The following is a 21,197-nucleotide window of genomic DNA, read 5'->3' as shown; positions in this document are numbered from 1 at the left end:
ATTCACCTCAGTCATAATTGCCAGCTGTCGAACAGAGTGTCGGCGAGGTCACAGTACCCTACTAGAATATTATATTGTCTCAGAGAAACACTCTCTTCACTGAGGAGAGGGGGGAGGAGGGTTAGATGTTTGCTTTACAAGCCAACTAAAACGCTTGAAGCAGAGAGCACGAGGCAAACAAAATATTTCATTGGCAGAATAATGGTTCGGCACGTGCCTCCTGAAACTTTGTACCATTCCTAACTGTTCTCCACAAACAACGTAAAATCACTTCTTATATGCGTACATACAAGAAAGCAAGCCCTGTTGCAATTTTTCCTCTTCATTCGTTTCCAATGGTAATTAAAACTGCTCGTCGCATATCAGATACTCGATTTAAATTTCGTCGCCACTTTAACACTTTACACCGGAAAATCAGAATGCATATTCTCGACAATGTTCTCTATACATTTCCAAGGGTGCTGACAGGGAGAATTTGTATGATAATCAAGAGCTTCTTTAGTTGGTAAACATTTCCTTTATCTCGTGACCTTAGTGTGTGATTCAGGTGTGACATTGTTAAGAGAGATAACATGTAAGTTACTCTCAGGGGTCCAAGAGTTTATAAAAAAGCTAAACAGCCACACTTCAATGACTTAACGCAATCCCGATCTGCATAATTCTGTTACATCGCTCCAGCACCTATGTACTAATATGTTACCGCGCGGAAACTGGAGGCTAGGAAAGTTTGAACAGTTGGACGTGTGTTCAGTACGGTATTTGCCTTGCACTCATTTCTTTTTTACCATTTTTCGTTTTTTCCTCGTATCTCACATAATATAACATGATTGAAAAGGTCAGTTCAAAGAATTTCCTATTTTCACCGTGTCACCACCGGTTACCCGATCGAGAGGTTAGAATAATGACAAATTATATACAATGGAAAAAAAAAAAATACGAAAACGAGCTATTCCCAAAACAGACATCCATGATACTTGTCGGAACTCTGCGGCGTAGAAAAGGGAAGCAAACATTAATTTATTAAAAATGAAAGTTCTTTCTAGACAACAGAGTATACAAGTTTTCATTTAATGATTAAAACTCTTCTTCTTCATCTTCTTCCAATCCACAAGTGGTATCCAAGCTAACTTCCTCATAATCCTTCTCTAAGGCAGCCAAATCTTCACGAGCCTCAGAGAACTCTCCTTCTTCCATACCCTCACCAACATACCAGTGGACAAATGCGCGCTTGGCGTACATCAGATCAAACTTATGATCCAGACGGGCCCAGGCCTCTGCAATGGCTGTGGTGCTACTTAACATACATACCGCGCGTTGAACCTTTGCTAAGTCACCGCCAGGAACAACTGTGGGAGGCTGGTAGTTGATTCCAACCTGTTTTCACCACAACAAAGAAACCGTTGATGGTATAGAAAATAATCTTCTTTTTTCATAGTTAAAAAGAAACTGTATAAAAATTTCTGAGATTCAAGGATCGTCTATCTTACTGAAATTAGATTACAGTTGTCTAAGAAATTGCTGTCAGTCTCCGACTAAGTGGGCGTCTTAGAAGAGCAACCTTATTCATATTGCGCATGCGTATTAGAGCAGATCATATCTGGACCTCACTATCAAGGCAAACATTTGTGTAATTTGCGCTCCGTAAAGTTATCAGGACTTTCGAGAAACGAGCTCCAGGTGAGATCTGGAACAATGATGCATTTAATTACTAGCATCATCTCCGAGCTTCAAGCATGTCAAGGAGCGTAAAGCAACATTACCTATATTTAATCATCGTGTAATATTTTGGATAATTTTAGGTTGCAAGTTTTTAGTTGTGATCTTGTTACCGACACATTGGCAAGAGCAAGTGTAATTTCCTCAAAAGGTAAAGAATCTCTCTGACCTTGAATCCCGTGGGACACCAGTCCACAAACTGAATCGTGCGCTTCGTCTTGATGCTAGCAATGGCCGCATTTACATCTTTAGGGACCACATCGCCACGAAACAGCAAACAGCAAGCCATGTACTTGCCGAGACGAGGGTCACATTTCACCATCTGATTGGCTGATTCAAAGCAGGCACTTGTAATCTCAGCAACGCTTAACTGCTCGTGATAAGCCTTCTCTGAAGAAATAACCGGAGCATAGGTTGCGAGAGGAAAATGAATCCGAGGATATGGCACTAAGTTAGTCTAGAAAGAAAGGATAAAAATGAAAGTGATCAAAAATAAATGCAGAAATAAATGACTGTATATACAGATGAGTGACCAGATAAATTTCTTGCACCTAGTTCAATCGTCCGACATCCATCGTTCTCTATACTGATTTTGAAAATTATCAAAATACAGTCTTACTTCGTATTTTCTGTGTTACGATTGTTTGTGACCGGCGGAACCAATTCACTCCATGCGAATCGCATACAAATATCCTTTGGGTGATCGTACTCATACCACTTGGAAGATGATAAAAAAACAAAAAGCCGAAAAAAAGACTCTTTTGTCGCATCCCACCAGCCTGGGTTGATTATAAATTGCATTCTTTGGTTATAGCTTCTACAAGCGCATTTTATTTTGTGCTTAGTTAATAGGCCATTTTACAGTTGTTTACTTAATTGCCAAGCCTTTGATTTGGAGTGAAGCTGAAGGTGGTTTTGTCGTGAGAGAGACCAGTATCTTGCCAGCATGATTTGAGAGTAATTTACATTTGAAAAGCAGCAACGTTTGTATCTTAACAAGGTCACCCTTCGCCTCACTCTGTTCAAAGGCTGGTAACGAAGCATGCTACTTTAAAATGGACTATCGGCCGATAATCTCAAGCTTACTTCCTTAAATTTGTCTTACGATTCGTCATAATGTTGTTCACCACTTCCTCGAGGTAGAAACCCATACCAACCTGAAATTCATTTAAATCCACATTTAATGCGCCATCAAAACGAAGTGAGGCAGTGATTGATGATACTATCTGACCAATCAGACGATTCAGATTGGAATACATTGGCCGCTCGATGTCGAGGTTCCTACGACAGATGTCATAAATAGCCTCGTTATCAACCATAAACGCGCAGTCCGTGTGCTGAAGGGAGGTGTGGGTGGTGAGAATGGCGTTATAAGGCTCGACTACGGCTGTGGATACTTGAGGTGCTGGATAGATACAAAATTGTAGTTTTGATTTCTTGCCGTACTCGACAGAAAGGCGCTCCATTAGAAGGGAGGTAAAACCAGATCCTGTGCCTCCCCCGAAGGAGTGAAAGACTAAAAAGCCTTGTAGACCACAGCACTGATCGGCCTGAAGACCCATGTAGAGAAGTGGAAAAAAAAATAATATCAAGAAAAAAAAAGGATAATTTTCGGTGGCAGAAATGGTCAATGTTTAAATATTAAAAGTAATACAATAGGAAATGATTGGCTATAAAAATTTGTTATTGACTTGAAAAAGAGTTGTTCTACTTCAATTTAAGATTTTGTTTTCTCATTCTCTCCAGTATTTCTTTTTATGTTCTCAAAATGTATTCGAATTCAGTTGATTAAATTTTCACTCCAATGACCTTTCGCCGTGGTACTGTTATAAAATATGAAATAAACGAAAAAAAGCATAGTAACGTGTTTTTTTGAAACAAAATCAGATATCATCGCACTAAAATAAATCAGATATCATTAACAAATAATTATATACCAATGCCCTGGTTTTATCCAATACTTGATCGACATGCTGTTTGCCAACGGTGTAGTGACCGCGTGCATAGTTATTAGCGGCATCTTCTTTCCCGGTGAAGAGTTGTTCAGGATTAAAAAGCTGACGGTACGTGCCCGTACGAATCTCATCTGTACAAGGATCGAAGAAAGATGTACGTAGTGGTAAATGAAAGGTGCTATACACGCCAAGAGAGCACGAAGCGTTTGCTTTTACAAGAAAATTAACTCAAACCCGAAAAAAACCACAACATATTAGTTTTCACAACATCAAAGGGATAACCTTGAAAAGAATGAGGATGACTGATTAAGTTTTAAAGAAGATCTACGCGCATTGCAAATTGCCATCCTTCAAAAGGCTAAATTTTTCAAGACGGCACACAGAAATCCGGCGATGATTCAATAAGGAGAGCGTGGAGAGAGGGAGAGATTTACCAATACTTAAATTATGTTTACCTAGTGTGGTAAAAATATGGATTCATGTCAAAGTGTGATCATAGTATTAGAGTAGGACACCCAGAGTATTTTAGAGTCGTGTAGTGGAGTTTTCCCAAGGAAATTCTCAGAATAATGGGAAAATGAAGAGATGAGAGTAACATGGATGGCGGATGAGGTACGAAAGTGGATATAAAGGAGGTGATGAGATGTAAACAGATGACGAATGGTATAGAGATGTATAAAGGGAGAGATGAGGTACTCAGTAATTTTCATATGAGTGGAACTGAAGCGAGTATGAAATTAATAAAAGCAAAATGTGTTGAATTTTATGTTCTGCCAAACCACGCTAGCGATAGTGCATCTTTTATGGATCTTTAAAAGCGTTCAGCTTGAAGAACACTTACAAGGCCGCCAACATGTCTGTCGTCATTTTTCACTTGCGCGACAACTTGCCACTTGATGTCAAATTGATATGTTGTAAATACCAACCAAAAATGAATTTTTTCAACTTAAACTCTCAATTATACATACATGCACGTTAACTGTCGAAGACGTGTTTTTCATGGATGGCTTGTTTTAGCTTTTTTAGCTTAAGACCGAGTCATTACCCTAAGGTTTGTCCCAGAGCTTTCAGTCTGCGTCAAGGGTTTTCTCACAGTGATTTGCTTTTGTTATCCTGAGACATTTTGTTTCTGTTGACTAGACCATTTCTGAGCACTTATAACCTTCACTTTCCGCAATAAGGCTAATCGTAAAACCTTTCTTGTGAAAATTAGTTTTATCAGCATGATAAAACGATTTTTTCATCAAAGGCTTTGTATCAAGACTCTCTTTGTAAAGGAAGCTTCAGGCCTCTCTAAAATTGCCTATTGAATTATGAGTGAAAAATTCTTAATTGAAAGTGCCGTCTCCCGAGAAACTCACGCCATTAGGACATTTTTTATACATGTACCACTGAGTAATTTCGTATGATTTTTACGAATTTTAAGGTATGAGATGCACAAGAATAAATCTGGCCCGAAACTTTTTGTAGTTAAAGATTGTGCGTTGGAATATTTCTCGATTTAGCGAGTTCTCAAAGTGGCGACTTTTAAATTGACGTAACAACTCACAAGTTGTCACTGATTACCATAGATATAATATTTTAATGGTAAATTGGGCTAAGTCATATGATCTTTCTTTCTTTCTCAGCAAAAATTTGAATAAAGGAAAGAATATCACTCGTAGGAGGATCTTGTGAACAGCTTTAAAATTCAGAATCTAATATCCGTCAGAGCTTGCGATTAAAGCGCGCAAATATCAAAATAATTAGTTAATTGATCGCACGAAAACGAAATCATAAACATTTACCGAACGACTTCAGATAAAATTTCATAACAGAGAACCTGGGGGGCTTTCCATCTCGAGGGCGCCAGAAATCTTAACATTTCACGAAAGATTCGCAATTGAAAGAACACTTTTTTGTCATAAACCAGACTGTGGTCGTCATCGTAGGAGGCCTTTTACTAGCAGAACTTTTTCTCACTTAAAACGCAAGTTGCGTTTTAAATGAGAAAATATAAATTTAATATTTGGTTTCGGATAACTGTTGCAGAGAAAGTGAAATAAAATTAGTTAGGAAGTGCTGAAGGGAAAATTCAAAATCATGATTTTGACGCACCAACCACAGTAGGCTCCAGATCGACAAATATTGCCCTTGGGACGTGTTTTCCTGATCCAGTTTCGCTGAAAAACGAATTAAATGAATCGTCTCCTCCCCCGATAGTCTGATCACTTGGCATCAGTCCATCGGGCTGGATCCCGTGCTCCAAGCAGTACAGCTCCCAGCAAGCATTCCCCATCTGACATCCAGCCTGACCGATATGTATTGAAATACACTCACGCTGGAACGAAATAATGAAATGAAACGAGAATAATACTAAGAACTGGCATAGGATCGTACTTTCGATACCACAGCAAATGTAGTAATCAAGGGTGGAGTATGCCTCGCAGTTTAATTTGTTTCGAAAGGTATGTTATACCATTTGTCCTTTAAGTTTACATAATTTTCTTCGCATCTCGCTCCAGGCATTTTTGCTCGTCCTTCAAACTTAGCGCCTAGAACAGGTTACATTCTATTTTTTTAAAACTATTTTCCTTTACTACGATGTCTGCTACTTAAAATGGTAATTAAGGAAATCCACTGATTTATTGCGCTTTTCAGGCTTTGTTGATGTAATGCAAATTGTGATCCTGACGAACCAGCACTCATAAAAAAAAAGGTAAATAAAAAAACGTACCATATTGAAAAGGTTCCTTTCGTTGGTTAATCTTTGAACTGTTCGAAGAATTGAAATCTCAGAGGGACGAGCAACGACTTCCCTTTAGTTCGTGTCAGCTCTTATTAAAAGTGTTTGCATTAGCCTGTGGTTACTGTTTCGTATTAATTTGTATGGAAAATTAACATTAAACGGATTCAACCAATCAAAGAACAGAAAGAAAACCGGCTCCCCACTTCTAACTAATTTTTCTGACGAGTAAATACGGGTGGCGTCATAGCTCAAGTGACCACTGGCAGCAGCTTGAGTATCATTAGTGATACCTCCATCAATTATCAGTCAGGCAGAAAATGTGTTATCATTAAATTTTTAATTGAACTTCTAAGACATTTCATGGAGTTTACATGACCACGTTCCATGCTACCAGGCCTCGACAGTGGGAATCACCAAGATGGCCGCCGGGAGCGTTCTCTCTGGTCGGTTAGCTTTAGTTACTGGTAAGATTAGCTAACATGTGTAGAGCTTCCCATGCTTTTGATTTCTTATGGGTCATACAATTACCTGTCATGCACCTAAAATTATACATTTAATGGGACTGGGAGAGCTGGTCACATAGTTTTTACTTTGATTCTGCTCTTGGCAAAACCTGCTCGCTTGCCTCGAGCTTTACGCATGTCGTAGGAAACTATTTGCTCTTCGGAACGGATCGATAATGTTGGTGGACAAGTATCCAAGTTTATTTTCTTACCAAAAGAGGGTTTTTGCAGCCACAGGCAGCCCAAGCTCCAGCTGTGAGATGGCCATCTTGCAGTGTGAATTAAGAGTAATGGCGAAAATATAACAATTTGTTTGGGAATATTTACGATTGCTCTTAGGAATAAAAAGATACAGTCGAATTCTCAATAAAAATACCTCAGCTTACTTTCACAGTGCATCGCTTGTTGTCTGACTTCTTACTTTGTTGCAACGAGGTCATTTTAGCAAGTTATGCATTCCTAGGTTTACTACTCATAAGGGAAGATCCTTCTCTCAGGAGCATCTCACAGCTGAGCTTAGGCTGCCTGTGTTGCAGCAAGATTTCCGTGCAGTCCCGTACTTTGTTATGCATACACTTCTTTGTTCAAAATAATACAGAACAATGACAATAACTAAATTTAATCCAGGGATAAATGCCAATGGACGCAATTCAGAGAGGAACAAACTGAAGAAAACATTACATAATGAAGGCAATTACATAATGGAATAACACACACATGGGTGGGGGGGGGGGGGGGGATAGAGGAAAGCGTGAGATGAAATTGAGGCCAAAAAAGCCAAAAGTTATTGTGATCAATTGCAATATGCTAGGTGGTGCCAGTGGTATTGGTCGAGCAGTTTGCCAAGCTTTAGCAACAGAAGGAGCAAGTATCGTAGTTACTGATCTTAACATTGAAGGAGCACAGGACACTACTGACAGCCTTTCAAAACATGCCAACAACAAACACATGAACTACTCTTTGGATGTGGCAAGTGGAGAAGAGATACAAAAAGTGCTTGAGTGTATCATCAGTGAGTATAAGAAGCCACCATGTATCTTAGTCAATTCAGCTGGAATCACAAAAGATGAATTCTTGATAAAGATGGATGAAAAAAAATTTGACAAAGTTATTGAAGTGAATCTCAAGGTAAGAGTCAATGATGTTTTTATCACAAAGCTAAAACAACTTCAGATATAGTAAGTAATGTGTAACTATGTCAAAGAAATAACTGATACTGATCATTTTCCATTGTATTTACTTAATTCAGGGAACTTTTCTTGTCACTCAAGCAGTGGCTAAACTGATGGTCAGTCAAAGAGTTACAAATGGATCTATCATAAATCTTGCCAGCATATCAGGAAAGGTATGTTTCTTTACAAAACCAGTAATTTTTTGTGCTCTGATCAAAGTTACAAATAAGTACCAGAGGTTCCAAGATAACAATCATGGTCATTTACACTTATATAGCCATTTTCATGTTGAGAGACAGGTGCATCAAGTGACTTTTTAATTGTTCTCTAAAGCATATCACAGATTCTAATGAGCAGAAAAGATAAAATTGAAATTAAACCAGGCACCTTGAGATGTTTACATGGGATGCAATGGTTGTTTTCTACAGTCAGTTTGGTTTTTACAAGGAAAATAATTAATTTGATGTTGACTCTTCAAAGTACGGGAATGTAATTGACAATAAGAAGGAAACTCAATGATGCAGGATATTGTGTGGTCACCCATTCTAGTCATAACTCCAGCCAACAGGGCTTAACCTCAGTGAGAAGCACAAGCATGTGGCTAGTGAAAGTATGGCTAATTTCCTTATCTGACACAGACGACATTCACACAAATTTTTAATGTGGTCTGCTAGAGCCAACCTATGTAAAGAAGGAAAGGGCACAATCTTCATTGATTGTGATTGTAATGTATTATTCTGTTGTCTTCATACCAGATAGGAAATCTTGGTCAAGTAAATTATGCTGCGTCCAAGGCTGGTGTTGAAGGTTTGACAAGGACTTGTGCAAGGGAACTGGCAAGGTAGCTGTGTTTGTGTGACATTGATCTCTACTTAAGAGAGACTCAGGCTAACTTCTCTGAGTATCTGGACTCATCATGCAACATACTTTCTATAGGAGGAGGTGTGAGGAAATGCATGTAAGGCAGGGTCCAGGTTTTAGTTCTGGGTAGAAGGCCAGGCACCTGAAGGCCAGGCACCTTATCCTCACTCCACCTCTTTTGAATAGTATGCATGGGTACAGGGAGGAGAGACACATAGAAAATTGCTGAAGGGTGACCTGTGATAGACATGGATTTGTAGGTAGGTGCTATAGGTGTATCAACACTCTCACTTTCTTTATGTTACAGAAACAAGGGTAAGCCCAGATAGGTGGGGGTCACCAAGCTATGGTTGTTTGAATGATGGATAACACTATCCACTGGATAAATTCTCTATCTGTTGGATAGTGTGGTATGTTTTTCTTACCCTTATCTCCTGGATAGTGATTTATTTGTTGATAGTGTTGTTCAACCTTTGAACAACTGGGCCCTGGTGTGTTAGATAGAAGCTTGATATACTGGTTGAACCCTTACCTTTGCACTCTGAGTATTGTTAGCAGCTACTTTGTTGTGTGACTGCAGATTTGGTGTTAGATGTAATGCAATTCTGCCTGGCTTTATTAAGACTCCAATGACAGATGCTGTCCCAGAGAAAGTTCTTGAACAGGTAAGAAAGTAAAAATGAAAACATTCAAAACAGAAACAACCATTGATCACTCAGTTTTTTCCAACCTTGTGTTCATGGTCTCTATCTTTTTTCCTTAATAATGAGGTTGACCCTTTTCTTGATTTGAATTTTATTTACTAAAGGTGATGTGAATATAACAAATTCCCAGTTTGTTAAGTAGATCTTGCAGTAGCTACATGATCTTTGTTGAGGCAAATCCGTCCTATTTGCTTAATTCATCTTGAGCTCCCTCTCTTGCTCGCGCATGTGTTTAAATTCACGCTTAGGCTTGCCTGTTTAAATGCCCATCCAAATGATAAATTTGCGGTATGCATGTTGTTGTTTGTGTTTCGGCAGGTAAAGAAACAGATCCCTCTTGGGAGATTTGGGCAGCCATCAGGTAAGATTTAGAAGGAAAGCAACCTGTTCTAGACGTGTGCAGTTGTGGCGAAGGAGTAAATACCGAGAGAGGTTCAGATCTTCTCCATCAGACCTAAACCTACTTTGCTTTCCACTTAAGGGTCACTTTCGCTCTCTTTACTCTTTACTTTACTGATATAGTATTGCAATTTGTAGACTAGATAATTATTCATTCGTGTAATTTTGACTATATATTGTTATATTTTATATATTGTATTTTACTTTTTTATCTTTAATTGTAAGGCGCATTTGAAAACTGCATAGTTGAATTTGCGCGGCATAAATAAATGTTATTATTGTTGTTATTATTATTACTATTTTTCACGAATTTCACAACATTTCACCAGACAAACACCTCGAACAGAACAAATATCCTTGTAATTATATTGGGATTGATTACGAGTGTAACCTGCACAACATATCTTGATATGTGATAATTAAGCTCCAGTTCTTAATCATAATTTTATGTTAGCCTACGTGTAGCCGCACCCTCCCCACCAGGGAGTAATACATACATGTCAGTTTTTGTAAAGGTAAAGTGAACTTTTCTATTCTGAATTGTTTTTAATTTTAGGCTGTATAATACTAACTTTGCCTTTCTGCAATTTTGTTAGATATAGCTGATGTGGTAACATTCCTCGCTTCTGAGAGGAGCAGTTACGTTACGGGAGCAAGCATTGAAGTTGCAGGTAATTCTTCTCTGAAAAAGAGTTTGACATCGACCTATTTAAAGCAAACACGTCAAAGATGAAGAGAAAAAATATGTGGACGTAATCTTTCAAAAAAGGAAAAAAAATTGAGAATAGAACTGGGCAGATATGATAACAGTCATTCATGCAAGTAGTTTCGTTGGCTAATAATCATCGGAACCTATTTGTGGAAATCCGAAAACTTCCGAACACTCCTGAACGATGACTCCATCGCATTTCTAAAGGTCTAATCTCGAGATCAATGGCGGAAACTTGTGGCATAGAACAAATACTTATGATTAACTGTAAATTATCTCAAATTTTTTAGTTTCTAAGAAATTGATTCCCTGCTTCCGTTGCCAAATAAACCGCCAGAAAGAATTTTAGGAAGCTGACGTTGTACTGCAGGTGTAATTGGCTGGTTAAAACTATGAATCCTGATTGATTCGAAATAATACTTTTTGATTTTATGGCAAATCAAGAGTTAGTAGATGTACAGTACATCCGGCCGTTGCTTAGCCGTTTTGAGACGTTCTTGATGAAAAAGTTTTTGATAACGCATCACGCGTTATTGCAGACAAAATATGTCCTGCTTTTGTAATTGGCAATGATTTTTGCATTAGAATTCTGCTGACTAGCATCTTTATCGTTTTGTCTTCTCTCTTAGGTGGCCTTGCCATGTAGTTACCATGCCGTTTGCAGTTAGACGACTTCTTAAGACCTCGTGTACAACGTAAAAATAAATTGATGGAAATTTCAGACTGATAATTCATACTCGTAATGTATTTGATAACTGTGATTACATTTTTAACTTAAAGTTTTTATTAAAACAGTAATGTATTTAAAAATTCGTCTTCCTGGGTGGACAACGGTTCGATGGAAAAATTTAATCAAATATAACGGAATGTTAATTTGTAAACAGTTGCAACGATCGAGAAAGTGGTTGAAGAGAAAAGCCGAAGAACTGAACTTTACCCTGCCTAAAGCACCTGGTAACCAATCAATTTATAATTACAATGTAAGTTTATTTAAATATTCAATTAGTTCACGGCTTGCGCGCGTCCACCTCCACGGATGATGATAATGTCAAATTGATGTTCATTCTTGAAAGATTCTCTCGGGTCTTCTTTAATTTACAGTTATGACCTGTTAACGGGCCAAAATCATTTTACAGAGTTCAGCTTTCTTTGCAGAAAATTCTTTTGATTATTTGTCGAACTTCTCTTCGTATATCTGCTATTCTCCACATGTAAAGTAGCGGATTAAGAGAGGAAGACAAAAATGCGAGCACAACTGTTACCTCAAGAACTGCATATATAGTCATGCTGGGTTCTTTTTCAGAATGGATTGAAACAATCATCAAAAGAATAGCCATGGGCAAATAACTGAAATAAAACATAAGCAAGATCAATAAAATGGAAAAAACTGATCTCCTGTACTTCAGAAAGTCAATTGCTGGTTGAGCAAAGTTCTGTTGCAAACTGATTTGGTGTTGATGGCGACGAATTATCTTGAAAACTTTAAAATAAGCCACTGAAGTGACGAACAAACAAAGCTGAATGAATGAAAAATACGAAATAAAATAAGCAATCCTTATTTTCAACTGAAAATAGCAAAGAACCACCGACATTGGCAAGAGCGATAACACAGCAACAGTTGTACAAGCTCGACGTACGGTCATTAAAGACTGGCGACTCATCTGCAGCCAGCGTTCGATTGCCATTACTGTTACGAGTAGAATAGTTAGGGTGAAGAAGTATTCCAAGAATCCTTCGCCGATAACTTTTGTTATCAAAAAGTACGTTGGCCAGCTCCAATTTATTGAGTAATCAGATTTGTTTTTGATGATCACTGAGGGATCCTTCAATATCAATAACAGATTTGTGACATGAAACGGTTCTGTGATGAATCCGGTGCAAAAGTCAGTGAAAGCCAGTGCAGCGAGTAGAACGTAAGACGGTGCTCTACGAAGCGATGGGTTTTTCCAAATCGCTGCAAAGACCAGACCATTTCCAACCACAGCCACGGGTGACATAACACTGATGATGACAATGGCAGCCATCAAAACTACTCTAAAGAAAAAATCAAGATGACATATCTCGCCATCGTAGTTAGACTTGGAAAGACACGAACTCGTGTTATTAGACATAATAACTAATCTTTCCGAGCCTTTTCGTTCCTGTAGATCATTTCAAAAACATTCCAAAACTTGCACTTAGCACTTAGCACTTAGGAACCGGGAAAGGGAAAAATATCTCTCTTTCAGGGGATAGATTAAAACTGCGAGATTCTTTATCACAAGAGTTGTTATTTCCTTCTTTGGAAATGGATAAAAATAAAACACTAATTTTGTGGAAGTCATCAGTTTTTTCATAGATGTAATTATGACTTTTAATTGAAATTTGGAGTATCTTGCTGTTTGGATTTTACAAGCTTTAAATAGAGATTTATTACTCCTTTTCACAGCTTCACAGAGATCCAGATGGTTCAAGATATGATTGAAAAACAAAACTTGTGTACATAACTATGTTGGTGAATCTTTCATATGCTAAACCAGTTTGGAGTTCATCAATTTTTTGCAGTAAACATAATTAAGACTTTTTATTGGAAACGTAGGACTGTTTGAATTTTGCACATTTTAATAAACTTTTAGGAAAATCCTTGACTGACATCCTCGCGGCCCATTGTTTCAAAATAACTCTGTTAAGGTTATGAGGTCAACGTTAAAAGATTAAAAGATTGCGAACTGAAGCAGAAGGAAGATGTCGCGAGACAATACCTAACCAAAAGGATATGAACTGTCTTCACAAAACTCAAAACCATATCGAAGGCGACAAATATCGAGTTTAAATTATTAATCCTTCCTCGAATAGACTCACTTGGGGACTACTGAAAAATCCTTTCTCGATAAAAGTTAAAACAAACTGTTGACCAAATATTATAATATGACTTCTCTTCTCTTTATGTTAAAAGTAAACTTAGTTAAAATCAGGCGCTGATGTATAGAAAGGCGTTTTAACTTCGATTTAGACCCTACGCAGCGGATAACCAGCTGTTCCGAGGGGTACAGCACTTTGATTATGAAGAGCTGTTCAAGCGATTTCGGTTTCTAAAGAAAACAATATCAACGAGGACAAGAGGAAATTGAACGGGCAAGGGGCTACTTCTGAGATCCAAGATCACCACATTAAAGGCAGTCAATTATTGTAAAAATGAGTTCCATTGCAATATCAAACACACAATACAATATTAAGCTGACAAGTGTTGACAATAAAGAAAAATACCAATACCAAATCCTCTAAGTAACATCATAAGAATTGTATGGCAGACAGTGAAGAGAATTACTACTAAGATTTTGGGAATGAAAACCAACGAGACAAACAATCCAATGCAATAGAATGTTATATGGGAATGGTACGAATTGATGACTGGAGCATAGGAAGATCACGTGAGAGCTTTCATTGCTGAACAAAAATTTTAATCGCAAAGCAAATTACAATTACGTCTTTGAAGCAAACGTTCGGGAGAAACTCTCCTTCGCCCGTACATTTCAGTTCCAATTAGTTAAAAGTTTCAGTATTTTTTCAAAAAAGCTATTAATTCGAATACTATCTTATTTGGCTGGGAGCGGTTCACATTGCGGCGGTTCTTCTTTTATCGCCTTCAACCGCTGGATAAAGTTCGCAGACGTCTCATTGTTGTTAGGATCCACGGCAAAATCCATCACTAAGGAAATGGGGTCTACACTATTAATGTGTCTCTCGAACGAGGCAAAAATGTAATATTCTGATCCGGTTTTAAGCTCCATTGGACAGCCATACATGTCTGTGATGGTAAAACTGCAAAAGGCAGGAGATCGATACGTTGAAATATGACAGTGATTAAAAGCATCAGGCATATACAAACATCAAGAATAAAATTTTTGTATTTTAGTATTTGGAGGGACAACATGGCTTTCAGGAACAGTCGTCGCTAACAGAGTATGGAAGGGGAGAGTAAAGAAATTGACTGCCAACAAGGAGTATCATAATAATACTAAAGAGGCTTATTGGGGATAAGTTAAATTGTAGCGCGTTAAGCGTGCGTTGATCTCAGCCAATCGACTGCAAAGTTCATGTCTTAACGCTTTTCACAAAAAGTGGCCGACAAAAAATTTGGCATTAGCAACAGGACAAAAAGACTCAAACTCAAGGTGAGAGAGGAATACGAAGAAAGTAAATCTTTCTATTTATTGTCTTATGTCAGTAACTCACTCGTGCTTTATGGAGATTTCATCATCGGGTGAAACAAGCATAGGCTCGTCTTGTCTATGGACTTCCAATATTTTCACGTTCACCTCCAACGCCAGAAGCTGGCGCTCGGAAGGAATCACTCTGGCGACTAAGAAAAAAAAAGAAAAAGAAAGAAAGATGTGGGCATGGGTAACTAAGGTTCCCGTTCCAGTGCAGTAACTGCGGCGTTTTAACCCTTTCACTCCCAAGATCTCATTAGTAATTCTCCTTACGGCCTGTCAAATGCTTCTCATTATGTCAGTTTAAAGAATCAATTAGTAATCCCATAATTGATTTTTTCGCTATTCTCATCACTTGTCTGCATGCCATTGCATTGATATTGTAAGGAGGAATTCTATCTTGGTCACTCACGGGAGGTAAAGGATTAAAAAAGCATCTGAGACGCTTGTTTAGAACGTTACATTCGGTGACAAAAGCTGGTTAGCCAATGTTCCTCCTCTCTTCAACCTCATCAAATGTTTTATAGGAAATCCGAGATCGATTCTTCATGTTAGTTCGTTAACAGGTAAGGTCTGAACCAGTCAGTGGAATGAACTTGTTTTCTGGTCACACGCGAAATTCTGTCTACCCTCGACATCTCTAAATAACACATCGATTTTTTTTTCTTACATGGATAGGAGACGTTGTCGCCCACTGACTGTAACCCATCGACAGTAATTTTTAAAATAAGTACTCCAGAGAATATATTTCAAATAATACTTCAGTTGCAGAACAAAACCAAAAGGAAAGCCAAGCCTGATTTCATAAAACAACAATAACAACAACAACGCAATAACGATTAGTGCACATACCAAGATTGCTGCCACAAACCATTTCCTCCAGATTGTCTTCTGTTTCATCTGTGAAATATTAAGATCATTGTTGAATTAAGAGGGCAAAAATAACTGAGGCTGATATTACGCTATAATTCCTCAGAACCTGCCATTTCCCGATCTCCTTAGCAACCGTTGCATTTGGGGCTTGCTATGCATCACGCTTCCTCTGAGTTAATGGAGGAGGGAGCGTGGAGCGAGCATAATGAATCTCTTTCTTAGGAACTCTTGGAACGAGATTTTTTCGATACCGTTGGGCTTTGCAATAAGCTACTGCTGTTCCCGGTTTCGATTACAGTACCTGGATCTGAAGTCTTGATGTTGGCTTGGAAACCAGTAGCTACTCTGTTGGGAGGGAAGCCAGAGTTCAGAACAATCTGCATACAAGTGGAGTTACAACGAGACAGAAAGGAGCCAGGAGACACCTTGGAACCACAGTATATCCTCCATGGAGAATGTTGCCGATCACATTCTGTGTGGGAAAAATTTGAATATATCTCAGAGCCCGTCCAAGATTCGCCGGATTGATTTTAACTTAAAAATTTTCACACAGAGAAGTTAAGTGTCCACACTTAATCTGGTAAATTGTCCAGCGGAAACAGGCTCTTCTCAAAAACGCTCTGAGGGACAAGTTTGAAAACGTCGCCTTTGTGTTTTCGTGTGATAGGAAAACGGTTAAAAATGAAGCTTGTGGAAAAGCTAATGTCACTGTTTCTTTTTTTATCTTTGGAGGAAAAATGAGGTACGTAGTTTGCTCATACTAATGCCATACAACGATATTGATAAGTAATAACCCCCCCCCCTCAAATGGCACTTAGATACTGTTATTATCACTTGTTAACTCTCGTGAGATATGAATACCAATTGCGTGCTAAATTGAGTGGACCATGAATTTAAGAGTGGAAATGAATGTGTATCTAACCATTAATAATCTCCAGTTTGTCAAATGTGCGAAGATCAAAGGTGGTAAAGTTAAACTCCAACTTCATGCCTTGAGGAGGACACACTCGCCATGAACAGGACTTTGCTTTCCGGTAAGGCCAAGGATAATCTGGGCTTTGGATTGTTATGGTCTTGTTTTCATGTACAGCGACCAAGCCTCCGCATGCTGAGGAGACTGGAAACAAATCGAATGAAGAAATATCATTAACTAAGACAATTTGTGCGGAGAAAAACTTGACTTTTATAGCTAAATCTGTAATCACAGGCACCATCGTCAGGCACATCTCTTGTCGGCTTCAGGAAAAAGCAAGTCATGAACACAACCAGATATTTAAACCCTTTAACTCCCATAAGTGACCATTTCTTCTTGCTATATCAATACAATATCAAGCAGACGAGTGATGAGAATGAAAAAAATTAACTAGGGAATTGTTAGTTGATCCAATACCAAATTCTCCAAACTAATATCACCAGAACAATATGGCAGACTGTAAGGAGAATTAGTAATGAGATCTTGGGAGTTAAAGGGTTAATTCTAATAATTTGCTGAAGCGCCAATAATCAGGGCCCGTTCGCAGGCTCGTGCGAAGGAGACCGCAGCGGTGTCCGCTGAAAGGACGCTTATTTTATGTACTTACGAATCTGTACATAGGTTTCTGCTGTATCCTCTCCGGCGGGGTTTTTAACTGTACAGGAATATCTCCCCGTATCATACATGGTAGCATCACTGATCTCGAGCATATTTTCTCGCAGTTTTTCCATTACAAGTTCTCCACCTCTGGACCAGATTGTTACCTTGGGCAACGTTCCTGATGCTTGGCATTTGACAACTGCATTTCGTCCCTCTAGTATACGGTTCACGGGTTCAAATGTTTCCAAATCAATCTTTGGCGGTTCTGTCAACATAAGTAAAAATTTCTGCGCGTCAGCTTTTGGCACGAAAATGTTTTCTTTTTTCGCCCTATGAAATATAATCCGCCTCGCGTAATTTTATAGATGATGTTAATCGTTGTAGTTAAACGGATAAACCCTTGGATAGAAAAATCGCTCAACAGATAATAGCAAATCGTGATAGTTTGGAATGTAGAAAGCGGACATGGGTTGCAAATGACTAAGCTCGACGGCTCTATTGGACAGTTAGTGAATTATTTCAGCTCAAATCTTTAGGACCGAACAAAAGGCCATATAAGACGCAAGACGCGAGTTCCAAAGTGAAAATTTTTCCGCATATAGTGGTGATTCGTAGCAAGTACTCTCATACTGATCTCTTGGAGTACGAGAAACATGGAGTGTCATCCTAAAACGCATCAAAGAGACGACCAGAAGGCATTAAGCGATTATGTCCTCATACCTTCTTCCCACCACAGACCACGCACTTTCAACAGAAACGGCAAAAGATCTGTTGGGTACACGGGGTCAAACATCAAGCATACGCTATTGATTCTGGTCGGCCGCGCGGTAACTTCCCGCACAAAATTTCGAAGGAAAACAAGAAATAACCACTGGCATGCAAAATATGCTAACAATAATCGAAACTTTAAGAGAAGTCTATGCGGGAAAAAAATGTTGACGCAAGGAAAACTCGAGACTTTGCTAACTTAACGCAAAATTCAAGTACGGTTATCTTGTCGATTTACTATGTTGTTTTGAGTTTTACCAAAACTGTTATACGCTTTTAGAACACCGTGACTTATTAATTTATTGGTTTATATCTCCAGTGTGACACTTGGTTCAGACAGCTAGAAAGCCCGCTATGTGGACTAACGTCGACATGAAAATGTTCGCACATGCGCAGACGATTGACCGATGGGGCGAAACGGAGATCTCCCTTGAGTCAAACCTAAGGAACAAGTCAAAGGTCAAAAGGTAATTGTGACACTAGTATAACAGATAGGACAAATTTTGAAATAAAAGTTCCTCAAATAAATACAATCCTGGAAAGAATGACCCCGAAAAAAAAATCAAGATCACCATTTTTCCATTTGAAAGGATGCATTTAAGCTTTTAATTCTTGATGTAAATTTCATTGTTGGGGAATATAATTAATGTTCCCGTCCAAAGTGCGAGACTTTTACTTTCCTCATGGACAGTGTATAGTTCATTAACCAAAATAGGCGATTTATACTAAGCTCACGCCAAATAGGACCAAGGCGAGGAAAGACCGTGCAGCATAAAAAAAAAGGCCATCCGAAAAAAAAATGGCTGGGATATTATTGTGAGACCTCTTGCTGAGAGAGCGGCAAAGTGAGTAAAGACCTCCAGCTTTGTCGCGTCCGGAAGACCCGTTAGTGCATCTCATTCCAAACAATCGGCTCTTTTCGATCGTCACACAAAATCTTCGAGTAGCAAATAGATGAAAGGCGGACAAGCCAAAGGAAAAATAAAAGGGCATTGCAGAGGGCAATTTTCTCCGTTTACACATAAGATCATTACTCGCAGTGGGTCCAGGTTAATTTAACAGACAAACAGCCTTAAAATTCCTCGTGGTCAAACAATATAGAACTACGCGATAGAAAAATTTCGTCAGAAATTTCTTGTGTGTTTTTGTTCTGGGACCTTTGACAAGCTGTTCCAGGACATCCCTTGACAAGCTCCATGGGTGGTCAGTATAAACAGTAGCACCCACATCAAATTCATCTTTTCATCGTTGACAGCGGAGACAAAGTGTTTACAACTATAAACATTCCTTAAATTTGCTCAGAAATCTCCTCGTCTTAGGCATATTAAGTAGAGGAAATGCTTCAAGATTTTAGAGACATGCTGCCGTCCGGCACGACAGGTCTGACTCAATATGCCGGATTATAATTGAATAGCATTGTTAATAGCAAAGAATGCCGATCTTGGCTTGTGGTGGGCATAATATTTTTCAGCTCTGAAACTTATCTGATCTGATAAAAGAAATAATAACATATCTCCTTCACCAACTGTCAAATTTCAACTCCCAAGATGCTCCATCATCAAACTGAACCTTTACCTGCCATCTCGAATGAACACCCTCGTCAACATTAGGTCCAGTCCAGAAAAATCAAAATTGTCTCAAGGTTAACATGGCGCGAATATTATGGTCAGTTTTCGCCGAATAATTTTTTCGAGTTTAAAGAAAAGGAAAGAAGATTTGATTACCTAGAACGTCTGACTGGTGATGGCGACGTTTTTTTTTTTAAAAAAATGATTATGTGATGTTATTGATCTACAATTACATGACAGGAGGTCGACAGCGCATTTAATACTGCCAGCTGAAAACCGACGCGAAATTGTGGCGCGCGGCACGGCGCGCTCTTACAAAATCCTAACTAGTGCGAATAATAAATTGCGACAGTACTCATACGCACGTAAATATTTGCTCCGCCGTGTCAAAAATAATAGCAGTACAAAATCTACAGGTTATGTTCAGGTGTATGTAAACAAAACACGCCCATTATTTTTCATAATTTTATCCGCGGAGACTCGTGTGGACTGTCTATTCTCTTCAGAAACAGTAATATTTTAACATTTGTCACAAGTAGAAAAAAAAAAGAAAATTTTGTTCGATTTTCCATTTCATAGTTTGAAATAACATTTTTTTTCACTTACCACAATCGTCGGATTGATCAGCTGAGCAGTAACCACGCTCAACTGAGGACAAATTGTCATCAGTGACAGAGATAGCAGACAGTGGAAAACCGTCATATCTAGCTGTGAAATCTTCATTCACAAAGAAAATGTAATCAGAGCCTTCGAACACGTATGTCAAACACAGCTCTTCTATCCCAAATGATCCAAAACACAACTCTGGAGGAATTTCGAACGGTGCCTTGAATATTTTTGCGATACGGACGCAAGCATCGAAGACTTGACCAGTAGCATGGCGATCTAAGTAGGTTGTTGTATTGAGAACCTTAGCTTGGAAAACAATCGGCGCTAGGATAGTTCGCTGAATTGGAGTGTAGAAAAAAGCGCCAGTAGGTAGAGAGCAAGTGTATGCAACGGGCAGAAACAAACCAGCAACGAGAGCAGAGATAAGAAACATTTCACCAGCTATAAACTTAGCCGGATGCTGCTGGACTATGTCACGACACCCGATCGATAGTAACGTTTATATGCAGTGAGGAATTCCATTCCCGCGTGTTTGGTGACGGATCATCTTTCACATGAGGACACTCACAGACAGCTCAGATTAACAGCTTTCGTGGGAGATTTCGTGAGATCAGATTAACTTTGTGGTCAGTCGAAATAACATGAAACTGAGAGTCATAGTCGAAGAATTGAAAAACTGAATAAACTTGAGTCTTGACAAAGATCGTTGTTTCTTGATGAGCGTCGTCAATTCACTCTTGATGTAAATTGTTTCATTCATTGCGGTTTACCTCCCATCTCCTCTATTTCCGCTTTGAAGTTGACAAAGGCCGTTTCTTTGTCCTGTCATGCAATGTAAAATGAGCGCATATCTTCATTATGTAAAT

General features: G+C 38.7%; 4 protein-coding genes across 4 annotated transcripts; 1 reads left to right on the top strand and 3 right to left on the bottom strand.

Annotated features, from left to right (window-relative positions):
* Positions 1-542: 542 nt before the first annotated feature.
* On the bottom strand, positions 543-6,504 carry LOC131791630 (tubulin alpha-1A chain). Its single transcript, XM_059108971.2, has 6 exons — positions 6,388-6,504; positions 5,769-5,991; positions 3,654-3,802; positions 2,874-3,266; positions 1,886-2,173; positions 543-1,374 (listed from the first exon to the last, which is right to left on the bottom strand). Exons 1-6 carry the CDS (start codon positions 6,388-6,390, stop codon positions 1,075-1,077), a joined length of 1,356 nt encoding a protein of 451 aa, XP_058964954.2. The 5' UTR covers positions 6,391-6,504; the 3' UTR covers positions 543-1,074.
* A 216-nt stretch (positions 6,505-6,720) lies between these two features.
* Positions 6,721-12,138, top strand: LOC131791660 ((3R)-3-hydroxyacyl-CoA dehydrogenase-like). Its single transcript, XM_059109011.2, has 8 exons — positions 6,721-6,863; positions 7,714-8,030; positions 8,152-8,247; positions 8,830-8,915; positions 9,516-9,600; positions 9,958-10,000; positions 10,635-10,709; positions 11,377-12,138. The coding sequence occupies exons 1-8, from the start codon at positions 6,818-6,820 to the stop codon at positions 11,391-11,393; spliced, it is 765 nt and encodes a 254-aa protein (XP_058964994.2). The 5' UTR covers positions 6,721-6,817; the 3' UTR covers positions 11,394-12,138.
* Positions 11,886-12,858, bottom strand: LOC131791659 (adenosine receptor A2b-like). The gene has a single exon (XM_059109010.2). The coding sequence runs from the start codon at positions 12,856-12,858 to the stop codon at positions 11,887-11,889; it is 972 nt and encodes a 323-aa protein (XP_058964993.2). The 3' UTR covers position 11,886.
* A 1,307-nt stretch (positions 12,859-14,165) lies between these two features.
* Positions 14,166-20,803, bottom strand: LOC131791759 (uncharacterized). The gene is made up of 7 exons (XM_059109138.2): positions 20,329-20,803; positions 17,394-17,651; positions 16,736-16,930; positions 16,115-16,285; positions 15,793-15,840; positions 14,963-15,089; positions 14,166-14,548 (listed from the first exon to the last, which is right to left on the bottom strand). The coding sequence occupies exons 1-7, from the start codon at positions 20,762-20,764 to the stop codon at positions 14,323-14,325; spliced, it is 1,461 nt and encodes a 486-aa protein (XP_058965121.2). The 5' UTR covers positions 20,765-20,803; the 3' UTR covers positions 14,166-14,322.
* Positions 20,804-21,197: the final 394 nt, after the last annotated feature.

This window comes from Pocillopora verrucosa, chromosome 10, assembly GCF_036669915.1.
Source record: "Pocillopora verrucosa isolate sample1 chromosome 10, ASM3666991v2, whole genome shotgun sequence".
Lineage (NCBI taxonomy): Eukaryota > Metazoa > Cnidaria > Anthozoa > Scleractinia > Pocilloporidae > Pocillopora > Pocillopora verrucosa.
Note: the sequence above shows the minus strand (reverse complement) of the source record. Positions and strands in the feature narration are given on the sequence as shown.

Bases quoted from the DNA above. Each gene is read 5' to 3' on its own strand.
- LOC131791659 (XM_059109010.2), bottom strand. From the start codon at position 12,858: ATGTCTAATAACACGAGTTCGTGTCTTTCCAAGTCTAACTACGATGGC.
- LOC131791759 (XM_059109138.2), bottom strand. From the start codon at position 20,764: ATGTTTCTTATCTCTGCTCTCGTTGCTGGTTTGTTTCTGCCCGTTGCA. The intron at 17,652-20,328 runs GTAAGTGAAAAA...TTATGTTGACAG, and splicing joins TGATCAATCCGACGATTGTG to AACCGCCAAAGATTGATTTG. The intron at 16,286-16,735 runs GTTAGATACACA...TTTCCCACACAG, and splicing joins CAAACTGGAGATTATTAATG to AATGTGATCGGCAACATTCT.
- LOC131791660 (XM_059109011.2), top strand. From the start codon at position 6,818: ATGGCCGCCGGGAGCGTTCTCTCTGGTCGGTTAGCTTTAGTTACTG. The intron at 8,916-9,515 runs GTAGCTGTGTTT...GTGTGACTGCAG, and splicing joins TGTGCAAGGGAACTGGCAAG to ATTTGGTGTTAGATGTAATG. The intron at 10,001-10,634 runs GTAAGATTTAGA...CAATTTTGTTAG, and splicing joins GAGATTTGGGCAGCCATCAG to ATATAGCTGATGTGGTAACA.
- LOC131791630 (XM_059108971.2), bottom strand. The intron at 3,267-3,653 runs GTATATAATTAT...ATGGGTCTTCAG, and splicing joins TGGATAAAACCAGGGCATTG to GCCGATCAGTGCTGTGGTCT. The intron at 1,375-1,885 runs GTCAGAGAGATT...TGGTGAAAACAG, and splicing joins GGTGTCCCACGGGATTCAAG to GTTGGAATCAACTACCAGCC.